General features: G+C 40.4%; 1 protein-coding gene and 1 pseudogene across 3 annotated transcripts in view; both read left to right on the top strand.

Moving 5' to 3' along the window:
• The first annotated feature begins 1,482 nt into the window (after positions 1–1,482).
• Positions 1,483–3,063, top strand: LOC129024560 (heterogeneous nuclear ribonucleoprotein A1-like; annotated as a pseudogene).
• Positions 3,064–15,712: 12,649 nt separating this feature from the next.
• Positions 15,713–19,892, top strand: part of NOX1 (NADPH oxidase 1) — a 29,431-nt gene continuing 25,251 nt past the window's right edge. For all 3 annotated transcript variants that reach the window (XM_054471622.2, XM_054471623.2, XM_054471621.2), the window contains exons 1-2: positions 15,713–15,976; positions 19,268–19,363. In XM_054471622.2, coding sequence (XP_054327597.1) covers positions 15,932–15,976; positions 19,268–19,363 — 141 coding nt within the window. In that variant the 5' untranslated portion in view covers positions 15,713–15,931. The remainder of the gene's footprint in view (positions 15,977–19,267; positions 19,364–19,892) is intronic.

Here is a 19,892-nt window from a genome sequence, read left to right as displayed (position 1 = left end):
GGTTTGTTCCTTATCAGGGTCTCACTCTGTCGCCCAGGCTGGAGTGCAGTGGCACAATCATGGCTCACTGCAGTCTCGACCTCCTGGAGTCAGGTGATCCTCCCACCTCAGCCTCCGAGGTAGCTGGGACCACAGGCATGCATCACCACGCCCGGCTAATTTTTGTATTTTTTGTAGAGATGGGGTTTCACCATGTTGCCCAGGCTGGTCCCAAACTCCTGGGCTCAAGCTATCCACTCACGTCAGCCTCTCACATTCCTGGGATTATAGGTGTGAGCCACCATATCTGTCTGGGTTTTTTCCTTTTGGGGGCTGTGAGGAAGAATCTGTTCCATGCCTGTCTCCTATCTTCTGGTGGTTTGCTGGCTATCTTTGGCATTCCTTGGCTTATAGAAGCATCACCCTGATCTCTGCCTTCATCTTTATGTGGTGTTCTCCCCATGTGCATGTTTGCATTCAAATATTCCCCCTGTTTTTAGCCAGGCACAGTGCCTCACACCTGTAATCATGGCTACTAGCAAGGCTGACGCAGGAAGATTGCTTGAGGCTAGGAGTTCGAGACCAGTCTGGATGATCTAGGAAGACCCTGTCTCTGAAAAAATTTAAAAAATAAATAAATAAATAAGTAAAAAAAAACTTGCTCCCTTTTTATAAGGACACGGTCATATTGGATTAGGAGCCTACCCTACTCCAGTATGACCTCATCTTAACTAATTACATCTATAAGGTACCTATTTTCTTTTTTTCTTTTTCTTTTTTTTTTTTTTTTTTGAGATAGAGTCTTGCTCTGTCACCCAGGCTGGAGTGCAGTGGTGCGATCTCAGCTCACTGCAGCCTCCACCTCCCGGGTTCAAGCAATTCCTGTGTCTCAGCCTTCCGAGTAGCTGGGACTACAGGCACGCACCACCATGCCCGGCTAATTTTTGTATTTTTAGTAGAGATGGGGTTTCACCATGTTGGCCATGACTGGTCTTGAACTCCTGACCTCACTTGATCAGCCCACCTCAACCTCCCATAGTGCTAGGATTACAGGCATGAGCCACCGCACCCAGCCAGTTCCCTATTTTCAAATAAGGTCATATTCTAGGGCACTAGAGGTTATGTCTTCAACATATGAATTTTTGGGGAGACACAATTCAACACATAACTCTTGCCTTCTTGCTGTTCCTCTAGCACACTAAGCTGATTTTCATTTCAGGTCCTTTGTACATGGCAAGTCTTTCTGTCTAGAACCCTAAAGAAGCCTGGCTGTTCCCTGCTCAGCATACACATGTTATCTCATATGCCACCTTCTCAAAAAGGCCTTCCCTGATCACTCTATTTAAAATAGCCTCTCCAGATACATTTGTCAGCTTGCTCCTTTCTGCCTGTGGATGCCAACAAAGAAGCATCATTAAAGTCTCTCTTCTCCCTTCTGTCGTGTCTAAGTCAGAGTCTCCTAAAGAGCCCGAATAGCTGAGGAAGCTCTTCATTGGAGAGTTGAGGTTTGAAACAACTGACGAGAGCCTGAGGAGCCATTTTGAGCGATGGGGAATGCTCACAGACTGTGTGGTAATGAGAGATCCAAACACCAAGCGCTCCAGGGGCTTTGGGTTTGTTACATATGCCACTGTGGAGGAGGTGGATGCAGCCACAAATGCAAGGCCACACAAGGTGGATGGAAAAGTTGTGGAACAAAAGACAGCTGTCTCAAGAGAAGATTATCAAAGACCAGGTGCCCACTTAACTGTGAAAAAGATATTTGTGGGTGGCATTAAAGAAGACACTGAAAAACATCAGCTAAGAGATTATTTTGAACAGCATGGAAAAATGGAAGTGATTGAAATCATGACTGAGGCAGTGGCAAGAAAAGGGGCTTTGCCTTTGTAACCTTTGACGACCATGACTCCGTGGATAAGATTGTCATTCCGAAATACCATACTGTGAATGGCCACAACTGTGAAGTTAGGAAAGCCCTGTCAAAATGAGCGATGGCTAGTGCTTCATCCAGCCAAAGAGGTCAAAGTGGTTCTGGAAACTTTGTTGGTGGTTGTGGAGGTGGTTTTGGTGGGAATGACAACTTCGGTCGTGGAGGAAACGTCAGTGGTCATGGTGGCTTTGGTGGCAGCCATGGTGGTGGTGGATATGGTGGCAGTGGGGATGGCTATAATGGATTTGGTAATGATGGAAGCAGTTTTGGAGGTGGTGGAAGCTACAATGATTTGGGCAATTACAACAGTCAGTCTTCAAATTTTGGACCCGTGAAGGGAGGAAATTTTGGGGCAGAAGCTCTGGCCCCTATGTTGGTGGAGGCCAATATTTTGCCAAACCACCAAACCACAGTGGCTATGGTGGTTCCAGTAGCAGCAGTAGCTATGGCAGTGGCAGAAGATGTTAATTAGGAAACAAAGCTTAGCAGGAGAGGAGAGCCAGAGAAGTGACGGGGAAGCTGCAGGTTACAACAGATTTGTGAACTCAGCCAAGCACAGTGGTGACAGGGCCTAGCTGCTACAAAGAAGACATATTTTAGACAAATATTCATGTGTATGGGCAAAAAACTTGAGGACTGTATTTGTGACTAATTGTATAACAGGTTATTTTAGTTTCTGTTCTGTGGAAAGTGTAAAGCATTCCAACAAAGGATTTTAATGTAGATTTTTTTCCTTGCACCCATGTTGTTGATTGCTAAATGTAATAGTCTGATCGTGACGCTGAATAAATGTCTTTTTTTTTTAATGTGCTGTGTAAAGTTAGTCTACTCTGAAGCCATCTTGGTAAATTTCCCCAGCAGTGTGAAGTTAGAATTCCTTCAGGGTGATGCCAGGTTCTATTTGGAATTTACATACAACCTGCTTGGGTGGAGAAGCCATTGTCTTCAGAAATCTTGGTGTAATTGAATTGATAGTTACTGTTGTGACCTGAAGTTCACCATTAAAAGGGACTACCCAAGCAAAATCATGGAATTATTGGTTATAAAAATGATTGTTGGCACATCCTATACAATATATCTAAATTGAATAATCGTACCAGATAAAATTATAGATGGGAATGAAGCTTATGTATCATCCATTATCATGTGTAATCAATAAATAATTTAATTCTCTTGAATGAAATGACAACTCTATGGATTTGGGACTGGCAGAGATTTGGACTTTCCCTACCCACTACCCCTGATTATGTTGAATGCTTCTATCACAGTTCAAGTTCAAAGCTCTGCCAGGAATAGAAACTAGCTGCTGGCTAATGCTGCTCCATAAACCCACAGATTTGAAGTGTTTGGGCGGCCTTTTAAAAATGACCATGTCAGAAAGCATTTTAATGAAAATAAAGATAGGCTTCCATTAAAGGAAAAATAAATAAATAAAATAGCCTCTCTACCTCACACACATCATTCCCTACTCCCTTTCCTGTTTCAGTTTTCTTCATAGCACTCATTACTACCTGAACTACTTTTATTTTCAGTTGTTTTTATCTGTCCCTCCCACCAGAATATAAGTTCCTTGAGGATAAGAAACTTGTTCATCTTACTTCTGTATCATTAGCTCCTAACATAATGCCTGTTCAAAATTAAATATTTAATAAATGTTGAATGAACATTGAATGAACACTCACTTTGTTCTCCAACTGAGTCTCTAAAAAATCCAGTAGAATCAAGTTTCCACTGAGAAAATACAGCTTATTTCAAACTCCTAAAGACATTCATTTTCCCCCTTTGAAATAAACTACACCTATCTAAGAGACCAATTATAAAACAATAAAATACTCCTCTCTCCTACAGTTGCCTTTTTTCTCTCTTCTTGTACTACCAGGGAACTACTTAATGGTAGCAAAAATCAGAGTGAAGAAAGGTTAGTTCCAAGACAGAAACACATTGTCAATCTTTACTGAAAGATTATCCATCACCTGCTCTCTCTCCAGCCTGGCTAGCTCTTTTCAGGCCCGATAGGCACACATTAATGGGCCTGGCTGGACCACCTATGAGACAGAAAAGGGTGATTCCTTCCATTAGATTAACAGGCTCAGAAAAGACTAGGGAACTAAGCTGACTTCTTTTTTTTTTTTTTTTTTTTTTTTTTTTGAGGTGGAGTCTGGCTCTGTCACCCAGGCCGGAGTGCAGTGGTGCGATCTCAGGCTCATTGCACCTTCCACCTCCCAGGTTCAAGCAATTCTCGAGCCTCAGCCTCCTGAGTAGCTGGGACTACAGGGACTACAGGTATTAACCACGTCTGGCTAATTTTTGTATTTGTAGTAGAGACGGGGTTTCGCCATGTTAGCCAGGCTGGTCATGAACTCCTGACCTCAGGTCATCCACCCGCCTCGACCTCCCCAAAGTGCTGGAATTATAGGCGTGAGCCACTGCACATGGCCTAAGCTGATTTCTTCTTCTTTTTTTTTTTTGAGACGGAGTCTTGTTCTGTCACGCAGGCTGGAGTGCAATGGAGTGATCTCGGCTTACTGCAACCTCTGCCCCCTGGGTTCAAGTGATTCTCCTGCCTCAGCCTCCTGAGTAGCTGGGATCACAGGCGTGCCACCACCATGCCCAGCTAATTTTTGTATTTTTAGTAGAGGCGGGGTTTCACCATGTTGGCCAGGCAGGTCTTGAACTCCTGACCTCGTGATCTGCCCACCTTGGCCCCCCAAAGTGCTGGGATTACAGGTGTGAGCCACCGCGCCCAGCCCTAAACTGACTTCTAGCTGAGATTTCTGAATGTAAGAGCTTTAAGTCAGAGCAATGGCTATGTTTTGTTCCTCAGAGGTTTTTCAAAAGAGAATTGTCCACTTCGAGTTCTGACCTGCCTGAAAATTGAGTGGTGAACCTAATGACCTCCTGCCTGCTGCCTCCCAGCTCTTGTATGACTTATGACAATTACTAAGACAAATTGATATATAAACAAAGTCTCTTGGGGATTTTTGATTATTGTTTGCTTTCATATCTTCTGAATGATCAAAAGAGGACTCTAACAGGAACCTTTGATGTTTATCCAAGTAAATTCAGTTTTTTCCTGCAATAAAGAAAGTAAGCTTGTTTGTGGTTTGTGAAGATTTAAGCAAGGGAGGAGAGAAAAGTTGATTTTTAAAAACTGTTTCTTAAAAGACAAATCTTTAAATGAACACAGGAAAGAATTTAATTTAACAATTTTCTGAGATCAGGTTCCAACTTTTTTCTATTTAATCTTTTTCCAAACCTCCTTAAGTCAGTAGTTTTTAAGCCCTTGTGGGTTGCAGACACCTTAGGACGAAGCATCTCAAATTTAATATGGGTATGAACCACCTGGTGGTCCTGCTAAAATGAAAATTCTGATTCAGTAGGTCAGGGGAGGGCATTGTTGGATGGATCAAATGCATCTCCAAGCTTCCCCACTTGGGCACCCACTTTGGCTTCAGCCCACCTCCAAATGCCCAATGCACTCCTGTTTTTCAAAGTCCACTGCTGCAGTATCCATTCTAACTATTAATTCTTGTCAGATGCCCCTGTTACAAATCTTTCTGTTTTTACCTCACCTTCAAGTTTACCTCTCTTAGGTGTGTTTCTCTCTGGACGCTACTCTCAGTGAAAATATAATGAGCAACAGGTGATCGTGGGTTGATGGGTTATTTCTCTTTCTCCCTTGGACAGAAGACCAAGTCCACTCATCCCTCCACCACCACAAGGTAACAATGGAATTTAACTATAGCTTTCAGGAACAAAGCTTTTCTTAAAGGAAAAATTCCAAATGGTAAAATTTTTCTGCCTTATAACACACTAATGAAAAGGCTATTTTTTAGTGGTTTGGAGAGGAGGAATAGAATTTCTAATTTCTCAGAAAAAAAAATCCATACAACCTACCTAGGTAACTGCCAATCTGACCTGCTTACACTCTGCTCTGCCTCTCATCTGCTCCGGTCTCATTGAAAGCAACATTGTCTTATTTTAGAAATGGAACCACGAAACTGTTAAATGACCAGTTATTTCATGGTTATGTCCAAAGTGGTTGAAATTCCAAAGTAAGGGAAGCAACGAATTTATCTTTTTCTTTTCTTTTTTTTTTTTTTTTTTTTTTTACTGAGAGACCTTGATGACCCATGGTTAAGAGCTTCAAAGCAGCGTCCAAAGTCTTAACCATGAAAATATTTTTCTTAACTGCAAAGAGGGCTCAGTCTTCAAAATTCAAATTGTCTCATCTTGTACTCTCCGGAAGGGAGGGCAAATATTTGCATTCTGTTCTGGGAGAGGTCCCTTCCGCTAAGAATGTGTTAAGTGCTCCTAATACAACAAAGGAAAAGGATTTTTTTTTTTAAAGCAGTTGCATTTCCTTATTTAAAAGGCCAATCATTTACACACTGCTTTACTTGCAACCCAAATAGTTCTAATGCATTTATCCACAGCATATTATGCTGATGGTAGGGACTGTACATTGTCAACCTTTAGCTCTGAAAACTTGTGACTTTATCTTCTTCTTCTTTTTTTTTTTTTTTCTTGAGATGGCGTCTCGGTTTGTCACCCAGGCTGGGGTGCAGTGGCGTGATCTCAGCTCACTGCAACCTCTGCCTCCAGGGCTCAAGCAATTCTCCTGCCTCAGCCTCCCAGGTAGTTAGCTGGGATTACAGGTGCCCGCCACCATGCCTGGCTAATTTTTGGTATTTTTAGTAGAGATGGGGTTTCACCACGTTGGCCAGGCTGGTCTCAAACTCCTGAGCTCAAGTGACCCGCCCGCCTCGGCCTCCCAAAATGCTGGGATTACAGGTGTGAGCCACTGCACCCGGCCTATCTTCTTTCCCAGGCAGAGTAGTCAGTTCAGAGCCAGTAAATATGGTTGCAGGAAAGTCTTTTCTTTACCATCTGTATTACTTTCCTATTGCTGCTATAACAAATTACTATAAACTTGGTGGCTTAAAGCAACACACACTTATCATTATCTTATGATTCTGGTTGTTGTAATTCTGCATTGGGTCTCACTGGGTTAAAATCAAGGTGCTGACAGGGCTGCATTCCTTTCTGGAGGCTCTGGGGGAGAAGTTTCAGCCCACATTCCTTGGCTCCTGGCTTCCTTTCTCCATCTTCAAAGTCAGTAATAGTGGGTCATGTTCTTCTCACATCTCGTCACTCTGACTTCTGTGTCCCTCTTCCATTTTTAAGGATCCTTGTGATTACGTTAGGCCACTCATATAATCCATCATAATCTCCCTGCTTTGCGGTCAGCTGATTAGCAATCTTAATTCCACCTTCATTCCCCTTTGCCATGCAAGGTAACGTATTCACAGGCTTAGGATGTGGACATCTTTAGGGGGCTATTATTCTGCCTACCACACCACCACATGACAAATGTTTATTGAACATCTACTGTGCATAGAGAGCTTTGTGCTCTGCCTTAAGGGGCAATCTGGATAAGATAGGACTTGTTCAGAAAAGGGTAAATAACAATGGGAGGTTTCACAGGCTATGAGAGAGGTAAGAAGATGAGGAACTCATGCTATGTCATGCTATAAAAATTGGAAGACAGTGTGGTATGATGACTGAGGTGGTCAGAGAAGACTTCCTGGAAGAGGCAGAGCTTAATCCGTCTTAAAGAAAAGGCAAGAGTTGAATATTGTTTCTGAGCTGAATAAGTCTTACATATACACTTTTGAGGGCAGATTTCCAAAGTAGCAGATGTAACATGAAAGTACTCATTGATATTCTGGTGATGTCTCCATGATACTTATTGGTCTAAAAATCACTGTTAAACATACCAGCTCATTTGATGCTCACCACAGCCCTGTGATGGAAGTAGGGAGAACAGGGAATTACATAAACCTTTCCATCATTGAGTCCCCAGGCCCCTTTCCAGGCCTAGGGCCACCCCCAGTGTTCTTTCTTCCTTGTGGCCATGGGGATACCACCTGTTTTCTCCTTTGGTAATTACTCCCCAAGCCTAGCTGCAGAATGAGACACAAACTCTGCACCTTCCCAGTTTCTTGCTACTATTGAAGCCAAGCACACAGGCTCATTTAAAATTTGCTAAACTTTGGAGAAAACAGGGTAAAACTGACAGACATAAGGTAGTGACAAAAGTTTCATAATCTTACAAAGTTTGTATAATAATGGTCTCTGATCTATAGTTTCTGCTCCTCTTTTCAATGGCAAAAGAAAGTACCATTGAGTTTAGGTCCTCTGCCTATATTTTCTTAGGGCTCATCATCATCATCATTATTGTAGCAAGCAACTATGGAGTGCTTTTTATATGTCAGGCAGTGTTCTCATTGCTTTCCATACTTTAACTCATTTAATTCTTATAACAACCCATTTTATGGATAATGAAGCAGGCTTCAAACCTAGGTAGACTGGCTCTGGAATCTATTTCTAACCACTACACCATATTGCTCTACCATCTCTTCCATACCACCACTTTGCCTTCTGCCTGTCAATATAGGCTACAATTTGAACACTTTCTCCATGAGGGATCAGTACGCTAGGTTACAGATGAAGAAACTAAGGCTGAGCAAAGTTAGACTTTTCCAAGGCAGCATTAATAGTGAGTGGGGAGCTGGAGATCAAATCCAGCTCCATCATACCATGTTGCCTTTACGAGGTGCTATTTTGGTGAGGTCTGGTTCTGCTCCAACATAGTAAAAAGAATTGATTTCAAATAATTCAACATGTATCAGTCCCTCTTATCATTATGGGATGTTTCACTTTTGGACGCTGTAATCAAGACCAGATTAATACCTTTAAAGGCTCTAACATTTAAAAGAAACGAATGGGCCGGGAGTGATGGCTTACGCCTGTAATCCCAGCACTTTGGGAGGCCGAGGCGGGTGGATCACGAGGTCAGGAGATCGAGACCACAGTGAAACCCCGTCTCTACTAAAAATACCAAAAAAATTAGCTGGGCGTGGTGGCGGGCGCCTGTAGTCCCAGCTACTCGGGAGGCTGAGGCAGCAGAATGGCGTGAACCTGGGAGGCGGAGCTTGCAGTGAGCTGAGATCGCGCCACTGCACTCCAGCCTGGGTGACAGAGCAAGACTCCATCTTAAAAAATAAAAAATAAAAATAAATAAATAAATAAATAAATAAATAAATAAATAAATAAAAATTGAAAAAAAGAAAAGAAACGAATGTCCTCCCAACACCATCCTCTATGGATTCAAATTAAAAGTAATTATAAACAATAAAATAAGTAAAACAAACTATCATTTTCCCCATGACTACTTAAATTTTTGTTTTTGAAAACCAACCATCAAATTCTTTTATAAATTCTTAAAATAATTCTCAAAACAATTTTTTCTGATATCCTAAGCACATGTTTAAACTGTTAAGTAATTCAACACTCTCTGTTATATATTAATTCCTGGAAGAGGTGTACAAGAGTTGTAACTGTAAAGGCAAATTTGGGACAAATGAGGACAGACACAAGTGATCAGGGAGAAGACAGAACATGCAGTTCAGGTAAGGGCTTTGTGTTCACAGTTTGCAAGAATCCATCTACCATGGGTGGGATCAACCGTCTACAGGAAATCTTTCCGAAAGACTGCAGTCTATGGTAAAACTGTGAATAAGTTACTGATGACATTTAAGTACTCCCTAGAGATCTCCAGGAAGCAACCTCAAATTTAATCAATGCCGCATAATCCATAAACCTGGGAAATGCAAACATCAAGATAGATGAAGCGATACAGGGTGGAGGGGACTATTATAATGTCTAGAGCCAACAGAAGGAAAGCAATTCTGGGAGAATTTACAAAAAAGGGAGGTTGATGGTGAGAAGTTTTGTTTATTTATTTTAACTTATTTTTATTTTACTTTAAGTTCTGGGATACATGTGCTGAACGTGCAGGTTTGTTACATAGGTATACATGTGCCATGGTGGTTTGCTGCACCTATCAACCCATCATCTAGTTTTTAAGCCCTGCATGCATTAGGTATTTGTCCTCATGCTCTCCCTCCCCTTGCCTGCCACCCCCAACAGGCCCCAGTGTGTGATGTTCCCCTCCCTGTGCCCATGTATTCTCATTGTTCAACTCCCACTTATGAGTGAGAACATGCAGTGTTTGGTTTTCTGTTCCTGTGTTAGTTTGCTGAGGATGATGGTTTCCAGCTTCATCCATGTCCCTGCAAAGGACATTCTTTTTTATGACTGCATACTATTCCATGGTATATATGTGCCACATTTTCTTTATCTAGTCTATTATTAATGGGCATTTGGGTTGATTCCAAGTCTTTGCTATTGTAAATAGTGCTGCAGTAAACATACATGTGCATGTGTCTTTATAGTAGAATTATTTCTAATCCTTTGGGTATATACCCAGTAATGGGATTGCTGGGTCAAATGGTATTTCTGGTTTTAGATCCTTGAGGAATCACCACACTGTCTTTCACAATGGTTGAACTAATTTACACTCCCACCAACAGTGTAAAAGCATTCCTATTTCTCCACATCCTCACCAGCATCTGTTGTTTCCAGACTTTTTAATGATCACCATTGTAACTGGCGTGAGATGGTATCTCATTGTGGTTTTGATTTGCATTTCTCTAATGACCAGTGATGATGAGCTTTTTTTCATATGTTTGTTGGCCACATAAATGTCTTGATGGTGAGAAGTTTTTAGTGTGTCCTGCATTGCCCAAGAGAGGGAGGTTTCAGATTTGGGACATGGATATTTTAGTTGAATTTGCTGGTGTAATCTTATCTTGAAAAGAGCCAAGTGAGTTTGCTGCTGCAGCTTAATAGTAATATTCCATTAAGATCATCTGACTATCTTAGTTCAGATTCTGTGATCACCAGCTTATCAACAGACTTTCTAGTACTCTGATATTGGGAATGGGGGTCCTACCTCACAGACATAGGGGTCCAATCAGCATGGCATATATAATTCTTTAGATAATACATAAATTGTCATCCAGATTATAGATCATTCTTTTATGAATCACAGGATCTCAATGTTGGAGTATATTTAAAGGACATTTAGTTAACCATCCACCTGGTGCTGATATTCCCCTTATAAAAAGCTGACAAGGGGTTGTCCATTTTTCCTTGAGAGTCTCAAGTAATAGGAAACTCATTACCTCTTTACTTCTCTGAACACCTATGTTGGAAAATTCTGCTTTATATTGAAAAAAAGTTGTGTTACTTTATTTATTTTTATTTTTATTTTTTGACACAGAGTCTTGTTCTGTCGCCCAGGCTGGAGTGCAGTGGCGTGACCTTGGCTCACCACAACCCCCGCCTCCTGGATTCAAGCCATTCAAGTGCCTCAGCCTCCCGAGTAGCTGGGACTACAGGCATGCACAACCATGCCAGGCTAATTTTTGTATTTTTGGTAGAGATGAGGTTTTGCCATGCTGGCCAGGCTTGTCTCAAACTCCTGACCCCAGGTGATCTGCCCGCCTCGGCCTCCCAAAGTGCTGAGATTATAGGCGTGAGCCACCGTGCCCAACTTAAAGTGTGTTACTTTAGAGCCTCTATTTCTTGGTTGACTCCTTGGGTCACATACAAAACAATCTAAATCTTCTTTAAAAAATGTAGATAAACTCATGTCCCCGATAAACCTCTTTCCAGGCCAAATTCCCTACACTCTTTAAATCCTCCTAATATAGGATGCTTTCAACTCATTACATCATCCTGGTCACCCTTCCATGGACAGGCTTTAGTTTCTCTTTTAATGTGTGGTCTTGGGCACGGGCAAGTGTTTTTGTAAAATTTACAAATGTAAAATATTTTCATCGCTAGTGATTGACTGTCTCTTGCCACTCCAACTTCCCTCCGTCACACTTCCCCTCAGGTCAAGTGATGCTGGAGTGGCCATGAGCATTTCTGGAATACAGATAAGAGGTTGTTGTGTTGGTGGTATATTTAGTTTGGATTTAGGAGAATATATATTATGTGGTTCACTGACACTTCTATATCTAGTTAACTGATTGATAGCTGCCTTAGTGTAGAAATGGCTTCCAGGAAAACTCCTACCACCCACTGTGCCAATTTCACCTGGCATTATGATGCTAAATTGCAGGAGTGTTCGGCAGCTAATGAAAATGTTATTTTTATGGGTTTTGTGATGTTGAAGAGATTTTTCAGCTTTTTACAATAAATATAAAATGTGCTGTGCATTGAGCTATACTCCTTATAATGGGAACATTTCATGGCATATAAATTATACCTCAATAAATCTGTTAACTGTGCTGTGCTTTCTTTTTTATTTTAAATAAATATTTGCTTTTGTGCCTAAAGTAAAATAAAAATATGTAGCAGGATATCTACAAAACCTATACAAAACATTCTACTTAAGGGTGAAATGGAAGAATCCCCTTTGAGATTGGGAATTAGGCAAGGGGATCACTACTTCTACCTTTGTGCAACATTGTACTAGAAGTTCTAGTGAGTGCAGTAAGCGAAGAAAAAGAAATAAAAGTTATAAGAATTAGAAAAAAGAAGGTTGGGCACGGTGGCTCATGCCTGTAATCCCAGCATTTTGGGAGGCCGAGGCAGGCGTATCACCTGAGGTCAGGCGTTTCAGACCTGCCTGGCCAACATGGTGAAACCCAGTCTCTACTAAAAATAGAAAAATTAGCCGAGCATGGTGGTGGGCACCTGTAGTCCCAGCTACTCAGGAGGCTGAGGCAGGAGAATCGCTTGAACCCGGGAGGCAGAGGTTGCAGTGGGCCATTGCACTCCAGCCTGGGCAACAAGAGGGAAACTCCATCTCAAAAAAAAAAAAAGAATTAGAAAAAAGAAATAAAACTATGTTTAGAGCGAAAAATGTGACTGTGTTTATAGATAATGTAAGACAAAATACAGAAATATTATTACAATTAATAAGTGAGTTTAGCAATGTTGCTGGGCATAAAAATCAATATGTAAAAACAAATTGTATCTTTAACAGCCATCATTAAAAATTAAAATAAAAATATATAATTTACAACCTCATGAGAACATATAAAGTTCTTAGAAGTGGATATAACAGGCTGGGCACGGTGGCTCATGCCTGTAATCCCAGCACTTTGAGAGGCCGAGGCGGGCAGATCACGAGGTGAGGAGATCGAGACCATCCTGGCTAGCATGGTGAAACCCCGTCTCTACTAAAAAATAGAAAAAATTAGCCAGGCATGGTGGTGGGCACCTGTGGTCCCAGCTACTTGGGAGGCTGAGGCAGGAGAATGGTGTGAACCCGGGAGGCGGAGCTTGCAGTGAGCCGAGACTGCACCACTGTACTTCCGCCTGGGCGACAGAGCGAGACTCCATCTCAAAGGAAAAAAAAAAAAAAAAGAAGAAGTGAATATAACAAAGGAAACATGCAAGAATTTGATTATAAAATTTACATCAAAATGAAAAAGGCCAAGAATAAACACAAAACACAGAACACTCCCCCCTAAAACAAAGAAACAAACAAACAAAAAGCCAAGAATAGTCAAAGCACTCTTGAAGAACAAGGTGGGGAAACTTGTCTTATCAGATGTCAAGACTTAGTAATTAAGGAAGTGGCATGGAAGAACTGAATGGAGAGCTCTGGAACAAACTCGTGTATATAGACATTTCATATATAATAGAACTGACATTTTAGATCAGTGAAGAAAGTATATTTTTGAAAGTACTTTTCAAAAATGGCTGAGCGCGGTGGCCCATGCCTGTAATCCCAGCACTGTGAGAGGCCCACGTGGGTGGATCACATGAGGCCAGGAGGTCAAGACCAGCCTGGCCAACATAGCAAAACCCTGTCTCTACTAAAAGTACAAAAATTAGCCAGGCATGATGGCACTTGCCTGTAATCCCAGCTACTCAGGTGGCTAAGGCATGACAATCACTTGAACCCGGGAGGTGAAGGTTGCAGTGAAGGGAGATCATACCACTGTACTCCAACCTGGGTGACAGAGTGAGACCCTGCCTCAAAAAAATAAAAATTAAAAAAAAAAGTACTTTTCAAAAATGATGCTGGAGCAATTCGTTTTCCATATTTAAAAGTAGTAAATTGGATACCATACATGAAAATCAGCTCCGGGTGGATTCAAAACATAAATGTAAAATGCAAAAATATAAAATTTCTAGAAGAAAATATAAAAGAGTATCATCTTGATATCTGGGTAGTGATGGATTTCTAAAACAAGACATAAAATGCATAAATCATAAAAGAAATGACTGGTAATCAGAGTGCATTAAAATTAAGAACTTCCATTTATCAGAAAACACTATTAAGAGAGTGAAAAGACAAGCCATAAACATAAGCAATAAAAGGTTAGTATAAGATTATAAACAGAACCCTAAGAATCTAAAAGCAAAAGAAAAACCAATAGAAAGATAGACCAAAAAGTAGAATAGGCTCAGAATAGGCTCTTTTAAAAAGAGAAAACTCAAATGGCCAGCAGTTGAATTAAAATATGCTCAAACTCATTAGTAATCAGGGAAATGCAAATTAAAATCATAGTACAATAGTTTTCCACACTTACTTGAATCATAAAAAAAAGTCTGGAAAATACCAAGGGTTGGTAAGCATGTGGAGGAAGTAGAACTCTCATTCATAACTCTCTGTAGTATACATTTAGGTGGTCACTTCGGAATGGGTTTGGAATTACACAGCAAAGTAGAATATGTGCAAATCTCAGGACCCTGGAATTTTACTCCTGGGTATATACCTTAGAGAAACTGTAGCATATGTGTGACATTCGATCAACATTGTTCCATCATCATATCCATCAGTAGTAGGATGAATGAATACATTAATGTATATTCATTCATGCAATGGCATATTAGATAGCAGTGTAAGTGAACTGCAATTACATGTATATGTATGAATCTCAAAAACCCAATGTTGAAAGAAGCAAACCACAGAAGCATACATACACACTGCCAGGTTTCATTTACAAAAAGTTCAAAAACAGGAAAAACTAAACAATATATTGCTTAGGGATGCAATTGTAGTTAGTAAAAATATAGAGAAAAATAACACAATGATTATCCCAGATTTCAGGATAGTGATTACCTCTGGTGGGGTAGAGGAGGGGAAGAAGATAGACGTGATCAGGGAGGGAAACACAAAGAGCTTTAAGATACTGGAGAAAAATAGTCTATTTTCTTTAATCTGAGTAGTGAACACATTGATACTTATTCCTTAAAATTATTCTTTAAGTTACATATGTATGTTTTATATACTCTTCTGTGTATATTTCACCATTTTAGAAAAGGGAAAAAAAATCAGTGCCCAGAGCTGAACATACAACTCTGGTTAATCTGCCCAGAGCTGAACATACAACTCTAGTAAATCTATCATACTAGAAGACAATCATCTCCATTCTTTTGAGTGCTCTGCCTCTGTTTATTTTGAACCAAAGGGTACTTTTATACTTGTTAAATTTTCTCTTGCTCTATTTGGCCCTTCTTTTCACTTGTCCTTCCAGCCAGTCAAGCTCTCCCCAAAGCCATCATCATATATGTCAACCACGGATCATCCTTCAGGGGAACTGGTATACTAAAGTTTCTGAGCTAGCCAGGCTGAAATCCAAATGGCAGCCGGCAGATGTGGCAACACTTTGAAAAGTGCACTTTGAAACAGCTTCCTTACCACACACGCTTCCCTCCCTACTTCTCCTGAAGTAATCTGTTTATAGACCCAGACCAATAATCTTTTTTATGAGAAACTTTAGCAAATCTTTTATCTAGTAATGCAATGCTTCACATTAGGTCATGTTGATAAGATGATGAGAGAGAATATTTTCATCCAAGAATGTTGCTATTTCCTGAAAGAGTAAAATCCCCACAGGTAAAACCCCCGTGGTTCTCATGGGTAGGGCTGGTCTATCTAAGCTGATAGCACAGTTCTGTCCAGAGAAGGAAGGCAGAATAAACTTATTCATTCCCGGGACCTCTTGGGGTAGGTGTGTGTTTTCACATCTTAAAGACTCACAGACCCTGCGCTGGACAAAGGTTCCATTCCTGAAGGACCTCTCCAGAATCCGGATTGCTGAATCTTCTTTGCTGCCTAGAAGGGCTCCAAACCACCTCTTCACAATGGGAAACTGGGTAGTTAACCACTGGTTTTCAGTTTTGTTTCTGGTAAGTGATGTTTGACTTCCTATTAATTAGGAAGGATTAAGGAGAAATCATGTTTTTTAATATTTGTAAAGTAATTTCAAAGGGAAAGATGATTCCATGCCGATTATTGGGCTCATCAAGACCAGTTAGTTAAAAAATACAACTGTGGGTCAGATGAGAGGACAGAGGCAAATAACACGCAATTGTTCATGTTGTCAAATCACAAGTATTTGGAATTTCAATCTGTTTTCATTTTCTGTCATCTCCCTTTCTCTTCCATCTCACTTCTAACTACTACCATGAGTGCTGATTTCTCTCTATCTTTCCTATACTGGTCCCATCAAGATTTCAAGAAGTCACTGAATGTTTGAGATGAAAGTGATCTTAGAGATCATCTGGCCCAGCACTGACCACTAGAAATATAGCAAACCACATAATGTAATTCCTAAATTTTTTAATGCCTACACCGAAAAGGTAAAAATAAACAGGTGAAGTTAATATTTAACAATATAATTCATTTAACCCAACATATCAACAAATCCTTTCAGTATGTATTCAATATTGAAAATATTAATAAGGTAATTCACATATTTTTATTTTTACTGAGTCTTTCAAATCTGATGTGTATATATACCCACAGCACATCTCAGTGAGGACTAGCCACATTTCAAGTGCTCAGCAGCCCCATGTGGGTAGTGGCTGTGGCATTGCATAGTGCAGATGTAAACCAACTTATTGATTGTACAAAGGAAAATAAGACCTAGATGTCACACAATGAATTGACTGAATTGGCATCACTCGAAGCCAGCTCCCCAGTGACGTTCAGGCCAGAACGTCACTTTATCACCCTTTATCTCCCTTTGTATGCACAATCCCTTTCTCCTAACACTCGAACACCTCTCTCCACTCTCATTCTTCCATTTCTGAGCCGCAATTGAGCCTGGGGCTCCCTGTGTCCTTTCTCACTTTCCTAGATCTTCATTCATTACTCTTTCTCTTTTCTCCTGTTTTGCTTTTGGGTCCCACAGGTAAAACAGAAGAGAGAAGGTGTGATGCTTCTTTTTTCTCCTGTCTACCCCCCCGCCACCCCCCACCAGGTGCTCCAGGGAAAAGTATGTGGAGTTTCCCTGGAGGGTTGTTTGTTTTACATTTAACAAAAGTGCTTATTTTGTCAGGTTATCCCATGTCATATTTTAATTGCTCAATGCCTTATATTGAGTTCCTTTTGCACTATAATGGAAAGAACACTAGTTTAGGAGAAAGGGAACCTGGCAAGTACTTTGAATTCTGCTACTAACTGGGTGACCTTGATCAAATTATTTATCCTCTCTAGACTTCAGGTCCTGTGGGTGTGTGGGTGGGGGGAATTGGGCAGGGGAGGGGAGCAGGGGATTAATAAAGTGACTAGATTAGATACAAATATAAGGGTGTTTCTAGCTCTAAAATCCACGTTTACCTGCATTTTTATCCCCCTCTCTTATTTTTTGCCGGGAGAGTTTACCAGCTATGATGGTGACTCACATTTAACTCTCTAGCTTTGAATTTTCATCCCCCATCAAACCAGCTGGCAAGCTTAGACTTCTCATTATCTCTGACATATACTCCTATGCACTGATTTTTAAATAAAAAATAAATTACTTAAAAATAGTTTTATTCCTCCTTCCTCCCAGGTCTTGTAGTTTACCTTCTTTGTCGTTCATAGTGGAGGAAATGACAGCTAAGATGGGGAATGGAATGCCTTACTCCTAGATATCACTGTATTTCATCATTTGCCTTGCCTACAATTGATGATGGGCTGACACAGTTATTTGCCCCTGTGTCTCTTTGTGATCCAGAAATATTTCTGCTCCCTCTAAATAAACTTCTCTCCTCTGTCTTCCAAATTCTTGAGGTATCTGTGACTGTTGACTTTCTTTTCTTTCAAAGACGTTTCTCTGGAAGACACTCAGCTCTGGAAAAGGGTAACTGAGCAAAGGAGGCAAGAAGAAATTGATTGGTAAAGCAGGTTCGGTGGTGACACAACTCTGTAGCTAGCACTTATTGATCTCTTACTAAGCCCCAAGCATTGCATTAATCACTTTACACGCATTATCTGACGTAAGCCTCATAGCATTACTATAAAGTAGGTCCTGTTATTATGCTCATTTTACAGGTGAAGAAATTGAGATTTAGAAAAGTTAAATCACATGTCTGTCTGAGATTATAGAGCTATTAATTGGTGATGCTACAACTTGACTCCAATATCACACTTTAAATCACTATATTATAGTACTAAAGGTGTGTGAGTGGTCTAGATCTAGGGAGTCTGAATAGGCCATGTCCTAGGCTAAAGGCCCTTTGCCTGTTGTGCTGAGATGGTTCTGACTCATACTGGGTCTAGGGATATATACTAGTGCCCTGGAGACCTGTCGAATTACAGACTAGCACCTCCACACTTGGGCTAGAGACCAGCTGGTTGGTCCTCAAGGCAATGGGCAGTGAGTTCCAAATTTCACCTTTAGCCAGTGCAGAGACAGAACTTGGGACAGGCAAAAGCAGTCTTAAGAGCTCAAACGAGTCCCAAGGAAAAACAGGTTAATTTGAAAAAAGACTCACAATCTGAAAACAGAAAAATGTGTGTCAGGGTGTAATTAAAAAGGCAGGCCCATCTGGAATGGTTTAGTTCTTTTCAGTTAGATATTGTTATAGGTGCTAAATTTGTTCTTTGTTTCTTCAGATATCCATTTATTCACTTATTGCCATCTTTTAGGTGCAACAGTTTGAATGCTCTAGTCCAAGAAATGGCAAATGTTTCTGTAAAAATCTAGATAGTACATATTTTAGGCTTTGCAAGCCATATGGTCTCTGTCCCAACTACTCTACTCCGTCATTGTATCACAAAAACAGCCATAAACAATACAGAAATGAGTAGCAGTGGCTAAGTTCCAATACCACTTTATTTATGGTCACTGAAATTTGAATTTCATATAACTTTCACATGCCACAAAATATTCTTCTTTTGATTTTCTCAACCATTAGCAAATTTGAAAATATAAAATATAAAAAACAATTCTGAGCTTGCAGGCTGTGGCAAAACAGGTAATGGGCCATGGGCCTCAGTTTGCTGACCCTGCTCTAGTCTAATGCATGTCTCAAAGTGCTAACTCACTCTGAAAGCCAGTTAGATACTGGCAGGATTGCACTCATTTAAAATGAAAACAGGTAAACACAAAATAGCCAAAATGGCGACACTATTCCTATCCCTATCCCTCATTTACTCCTTCCCATACTCAAATTTCACTTTATTCCTTGCATGTTTTTTTTCTCATCTAGGTTGTTTGGTTAGGGTTGAATGTTTTCCTGTTTGTGGATGCCTTCCTGAAATATGAGAAGGCTGACAAATACTACTACACAAGAAAAATCCTTGGGGTGAGTATCACGGTTGTCACGGATAGAATCTATTTTTTTCCTTATCTCTGATTCTGGCTTCTTTGTGACCCAATGCCCTGATATTCTCTAGGGCTAGGGTTGCCAGAAAAAGTACAGAATGCCCAACTGACTTTGAGTTTCAGATAAATGACAAATTATTTTTTGATACAACTATGCTCCAAATACTGTATGAAACACAGGTATACTAAAATATTTATTTTAAAAAGTCTGAAGTTAAAATTTAGCTTAGTATCCTGTATTTTTATTTAATAAATCTGATAACCCCATCTAGGGCACACTACCCAGACCCAATAAAGGAAACATGCAATAAAGAAAACTATTAGGCAGTGGTTTTCAAACTGGTTTCCAGAAACTCAGGTGTTCCTACAGGGTATGAGGGGAAGGCTAACTGGGCAGTGCTCCTGCTCCTGCTCCTGCCCCTGTTTCAACCAAAGCAGCCTATATCTATCTATGAACACCTGCTTACAATTTTAAGAAAGAGTTTTTTTTTTGTTGTTTTTTTTTTTAA

This window comes from Pongo pygmaeus, chromosome X, assembly GCF_028885625.2.
Source record: "Pongo pygmaeus isolate AG05252 chromosome X, NHGRI_mPonPyg2-v2.0_pri, whole genome shotgun sequence".
NCBI lineage: Eukaryota > Metazoa > Chordata > Mammalia > Primates > Hominidae > Pongo > Pongo pygmaeus.
Note: the sequence above shows the minus strand (reverse complement) of the source record. Positions and strands in the feature narration are given on the sequence as shown.